This window comes from Bradysia coprophila, chromosome X (assembly GCF_014529535.1).
Source record: "Bradysia coprophila strain Holo2 chromosome X, BU_Bcop_v1, whole genome shotgun sequence".
Classification (NCBI taxonomy): domain Eukaryota; kingdom Metazoa; phylum Arthropoda; class Insecta; order Diptera; family Sciaridae; genus Bradysia; species Bradysia coprophila.
In genome coordinates, this window is record NC_050737.1 from 5,285,644 (window position 1) to 5,291,643 (window position 6,000).

Here is a 6,000-nt window from a genome sequence, read left to right on the forward strand (position 1 = left end):
TTAAAATCAAGTTTCTCTATAAAAGAAATAAATGCGGACCACCTCGAAATGCGCTTATTAACAATGCGACTAATTTTGTTATTCTTGGGCCAAGTCCAATATAAATTATATTGACTTTTCAAGGTCAAACAGCCTTAATAATCAGAATAAGGAATTAAGGAGTTTACACCGGTAAGTGATTTTTTTAAATAAACTTCAGTTGATGAATCGTTGGAAGATATAAGCCTTTTGGAAACGGCTGATCATCTATTATCGACAACAACGACAAAAAAGTCTCACGGTTAATGCAGTCTAATATAATAAAATGTACATTAGAACGAATGAAGTAAAAGATTTTGTATTAGTCGCTAGTAACTGAAGCAAATGAAGTAATAGATTTAATGATATTATCGTGACATGCCGTATCTAAATGAGTTTTCAAAAAAAAAACCGGTGATGAATGACGATGTACGACAGACTGTCTTTTTTGTTCGCGTGTGTTTGAAAAGAATGTAAATGCATCGAACAATCTCATGCTCTTTGAATTCTGTGTACAGTTTTTACAATTAAAAAATCATGACCAATCCGATGCATCAAAATATCAGCATGAAAATGATTTTTAATTTTTGTAAATTTGTTCTCAGTCCCCATCCTATATTTTATCAGTTCAACCGTTAAATGTAAATTTCGGTTTAACTTGACTTTTTTTTGTGTAAATTGCAAGATATTGAGAAAAAGATAAAAAGAAGAGATTGCGTAAAATATATACTATAGAGAGAGAGAGAGAGCAGGTCATTTGGGGGTGGTGGGGATAAATTGACACGTTTCTTAGTTTTTGTTTTTATCAAAATTATCTAAATCTAAATTTTTGTTAGTTCGTTCCATTTTCGAAAGATCATTTTAAAATAACTTGATGGCACCTTAACATTTTTAATGGATGAGCATGTGGATTCCTCTCTTTTTTTTACTTTTTCGAATTGACTGTTTAAGGTGAGAAATTGGAGAATAACAAACCGATGTCACATCGGCGATGTGGATTCCCATATGAGCGGTGCAGAACTAAGAGACCTCACGCCATCCGGGTCAAGTAAGTCTTACTATGATTTAGGCTTCGTTCGGATTTTACGTTTGTCAAATATAACAATTGAGCCGATGTAGGCTCTCTCATAAATTAAAGGCAAAAACGTTCTTCTGTTCATAAGATATGATGATATGAAACTACACAAAACACATACATTACAAGTCGTTGTTATGTGCAGCGCAAATGACTTGAAATGTTGGTACTCTGTTACCATGGCTAAAGCTTCAATAAAAAATTTCAAAATGGAAAGGTTGATGCATTGAACATCAACAAGAGATATCTCGGTAAAATAGTGCAACCAGTTATATAGGACGAAGCCGGAAAATTACTCATTTCACTCTACAGAAATTCTTTGGGAATTGTAATTACGAAAAATTCTAAAAACTCCGACAAATGTTGAAGCTGCGAAAAAATCTAATTTTTTTTCAGATTTTTTCGGAGAATATTTCTGAATTTTCAGAATTTTTCGGAAATTAAATTTCCAAAAGAAACCATGGAATGAGTTTCTTTTGGAAATTTAATTTAATGACCAAATATTTCATCACATATGTCTTACGTTTTATGGATGTAGATGTAGTGAACTTCTAGCAATCTACATTTATTGTAAAGATTGCAATTTAAGCTGAGCACTGTTTTATATGAGAGTAAGTTATTGATAAAACTAAAATCCCTGGTCATCGAAATGAGCGTATTGTTTTTGACACGAGTTGACAATTCGGTTGGTATGTTCTCAAAGTTCGCTCACCTTAAACACTCTCAAAGCACGGTGATATTGTTTAAATTGAAGAACTTCGACTTCTAACAAGAATTTCTAACAGAAAATAGTAAAAAATCGAAAAACAAAGAGATAGTTGATTTCTCGTCTCTGTTTATAATCAAGCTGAAGCAGTCAATTCTTGTGAGCAGTGAAATTCTTTGGTATAATTTTCTTTAACATATAAAAATGATGTACGATGCCTTATTGGTTATGATACTTAATTGAGAAAAAAAACTTAATGAGAGACGAACCAAAAAAAAAAAAATTGTAGAAAAATATAAAAAACGACCAAAAACAAAAAATTATTTTCGGTTATTTCATGTTTTTTTGTTGTTTGGTTTCTTCTTTTTGTTGTCATCATTTTGAGTATAAAAAAGTGGTTTCGTTATTTTGGTGTTACGCGACAAAAATACAATTTTGCCCATTTTGTCACTATTATAAGTCTTGATTATAACTCTTTCTGTTCTTTTCCCATTGCGTTCATAATTTTTCTTTTTTCATTTTGTTTTTTTTGTTTTGTTTTGTTTTGTTAGAATAACCACAGTATATCTTTTATAGTTAGAACTGACCTTATTGTTTAAATACAAATTTCTATTTAGAACCGAGATGTATAAATTGTTGATCGATTACATTACGATACACTTTCGCTGTCGTCGTTTCAGGGGTTCCGGCCTAAGTACGGCTCTGACTGCTTCATCGAAAACCTATTTTTTCATTATTAATTGAAAGGATTAGACAAACAATTTCAGATTTTCAGAGCATGCACTAACCTGTTTAAGGCCACGTTGTGTTAACGCAGAACATTCCATGTATTTAACGGCCCTAATTTTGTTAGCTTCGTTTTTTTTATGATAAAGAAAAAAGATGATTTCGGTTACAATTACGACGACTTTGTGTTATGATAAGAAATTTTTGTCTTACCTAATTTCTGTCCTTGTTCTCTTTTTAATGCCAATAAACCTTGCTCGGCTAACGCACTCAATGTTTCACGATCATCACGCAAATCAATTTTAGTGCCTGAAACGGTGAAGAATATTTATTTTGAATCCAAATGTTGTGAGTTTTCCAGTAGTGCTATGAATACCAAGTAAGAATGGAATAGGACGGGGACGTGGGTCAGAAATCTTGCAAGTGTTCTCCAAACAAATTTAATGTACTCCCTTGCAAATTGACATAAAATTGGTTCCCAACTTTACGACAATAATTTAGTGTTCTCCAAATATTGCAAAATTCAAAATGTTCTGCTAGCATTGCTAGGCAGGCTCCTATGTAAAATTTCTTACTCATCAACAGGGACATTGATTTGGCCGGAAACTTTTCTCTGGTGCCAGACAATCAAAAGCTTAGAAGCGAATGTTTGTGTAAAGCTATGTGTAAATAGCTCGACCGCGGTCAAATATCAGTATTATCTCTGGTCAGGTAAATTTCGAACTCAAAACTGCCCTGAACTGAACTCAGTTTAAATCATACCTTTGAGAGGTCAGGCTTCACGTAGCCTGTATTTTTCATACAAATTTTCCGGCCATCTGTCAGGTGTCAAATCAGGTCAGGTCAAAGTTGATTGATTCAGGTTCAGATCAAAATAGGTTCAGGTAAATCTGATCCGTCCCGAAACCTACCTTTATGAAGACCATTCCGATAAATTTGTCTCCTTAATAAAGGTTTTGATGAGGCGAGGCGGTACGAATCGCTTTATCTCACCAAAGTGAAAATGTAAAGGCGAAATGACGAAAATTATATGTGCCGACGAATAGCTTCATACTGAGTAAATGCACGATTTCATTGTAAACTTGAAATCGACGTTGACATCGAAACGCTATTCTACAAAATACATTAACCGACTGCGACTTTGAAATTTCTTAACCGGTAATTCCGAATATCAACGACGACAAACGTCGAAACAAAAACGAGACGGACAATGGAAAAAGTTTTCTCTGATGGCTAAGTTTAGTTGTGCCAGGCATTTGCTGACGACAATATTTTTCGAAGACTCGTTGAAAACATTTTTATTCGAGGCGGAGATTATACACAAAGTTGTGCCGGAAACAGCCGGCATATTTTTTAACATCAAGTCTGCGACTTTGACATAAGGAACGTATTTCGTTTAAGCTTTTTTTGAACTAGTCCACTCATATAAAGAAAACTGATCTTACATTCTTACATGGTTTTACTACTATGAGTGAACCAGCTGAAACGAAATGCGTCACTTATTTCAAAGTCAATGGCTGTAAGTGTTTGATGCTAGTGGAAAGTGAAGACACTTGCTTCTACATTTTCTGAGAAATTTCTTGACGTTCTACGTTGTGCTCCAAAAAAACTGTTTTGAAAATTCTTGTTTTAGTGCGAAATGAGCATTCTTGAACTCACCCGCTGGTGCACAAACATACACTGCAACAGAATATAACATAGCAAAGACACAGTGTGTTACTTCTCTGTGATTTGTTTTGAGAAAATTCGACTCTGTAATTCAACAGTCGTTACAGGCGCAGTATATAACGATAAATGTCTTGTTAATCAAAGTCCAATGGAAGATTGCTTGATGAATTACGGATATCGTTGAATCATTTCCGATGAATAAGCGAAAAAATGATCTGAAAATGATTCGAATCGCACGAATTGTATCGAGCAAAAAAATCCGGACACGGGTAAAGACGGGACAGAACCATCACTTGGAAGATTAAAATTCATTATATTGACAAAATAGATTCTTCTTCAATTCTTCTTTCCCTCATCACGATATGTGCACCAGAGTATTCGTCGCTTATAAACACAAAAAATATTTTTCGACCAAAAACTAAATTTTTGGTTGTTTCCAGGATCGTTCAATGTTAAGTTTTACTTTACTTTACTCACCGACTAGAATAATTGGTGCATCAGGGCAATGATGTTTTATTTCAGGATACCATTTCGATGTAACGTTTTCGAATGAGGAAGGGCTGAAATGGAAATGCGAAATTAGTCAGTCAGTTTAGTCAAAGACATCCTACACGAATTGCGTTACCCACCTTGCTACACTAAAACATATAAGGAAGACATCCGTTTGTGGATATGACAATGGTCTAAGTCTATCATAATCTTCTTGACCAGCAGTATCCCATAGACCTAATGAGACTTGAATACCGTCCACCACCATTGGTGCTGAATAATTGTCGAATCTACGAAAATGGAATATTTCAATCGAATTGTCAATTTCTCTAGCGTTTAATAGTTTGCTTACACCGTCGGCACATATTCACCCGGAAAACTGTCTGTTGTGTATGATATCAGCATACAAGTTTTTCCGACCGTTCCGTCACCAACTACAACGCATTTAATAGGCCGGCCAGAAGACATCTAAAAGAGTATTTATTTCAATTAAAAATAAAGAAATCGTAAAGCAGTCATTATGTCTTCGCAGCCCGTCTCTCAGATATTACTTTTGTGTGTATCGTCTTTGTCGGTGTCGATTTACAATTACACACTTTCGGCAATTACAAAAATAAACCGACCGACCGCTCACTTAATATAATGTGTGCGATGTATAAGCAGCACTAATAAATTCGTGTCTGTGGGATTCGAATTGACACACAAAGCACTACGCACCGTTTCTTCAACAAAATAATATCAAAGCCGTCAATTACGAATCAGAATTCATTTTTAGTTAAATGTATCAGGAAAACTACAATCATTAGTCACACTACACAAGAATACCAGATAGATCGGCGGTCGAGGTTGCAATTAAAATCAATTAAAGGAAAAAAAATGTAATTTCTGTCATAACTTCGAAGAAAAGATATCTCGTCACAACACCGAAATTTAAGTGGAAAACTATTTTTGTTAAAATTTGTCATTCCAAACTGCGACACCAACAACACACAGGGAAAAAGAGGATTTCCGAGTGCACCAATGTATTAAAAACGAAAATTTTTACGACAACGCCTGTGAATTAAATACCTTCTTTTTTTGTGTTTGTTCCCTCAATCGTTCAAAACAATGAAATAAATTTCGAAAATTTTACCTTTAATTAAATGAATTTACTGCTTTAAATCGCTTGCACAATGAAAATAAAACTACACTCAGCGGTTTGTTACACAGATTGGTTGAGCATTAATTAAATATTTTGGTAAATTTATCGGCTTTAATAGCAGACCGAATAGTTTTGTGTTTTCTGTAATGCTGAGCCGCCTTTCGTTGACATTTTGTC

General features: G+C 34.3%; 1 protein-coding gene across 2 annotated transcripts; it reads right to left on the reverse strand.

Annotated features, from left to right (window-relative positions):
- Positions 1-2,137: 2,137 nt before the first annotated feature.
- Positions 2,138-6,000, reverse strand: LOC119085062 (ras-related C3 botulinum toxin substrate 1). Of its 2 annotated transcripts, none has more exons than XM_037195305.1 (7): positions 5,815-6,000; positions 5,035-5,150; positions 4,823-4,972; positions 4,671-4,753; positions 2,739-2,834; positions 2,588-2,652; positions 2,138-2,521 (listed from the first exon to the last, which is right to left on the reverse strand). In XM_037195305.1, exons 2-7 carry the CDS (start codon positions 5,148-5,150, stop codon positions 2,444-2,446), a joined length of 588 nt encoding a protein of 195 aa, XP_037051200.1. In that variant the 5' UTR covers positions 5,815-6,000; the 3' UTR covers positions 2,138-2,443. The 2 variants fall into 2 exon arrangements, with proteins under 2 accessions (XP_037051200.1, XP_037051206.1); XM_037195311.1 differs by lacking the exon at positions 5,815-6,000 and adding an exon at positions 5,400-5,567.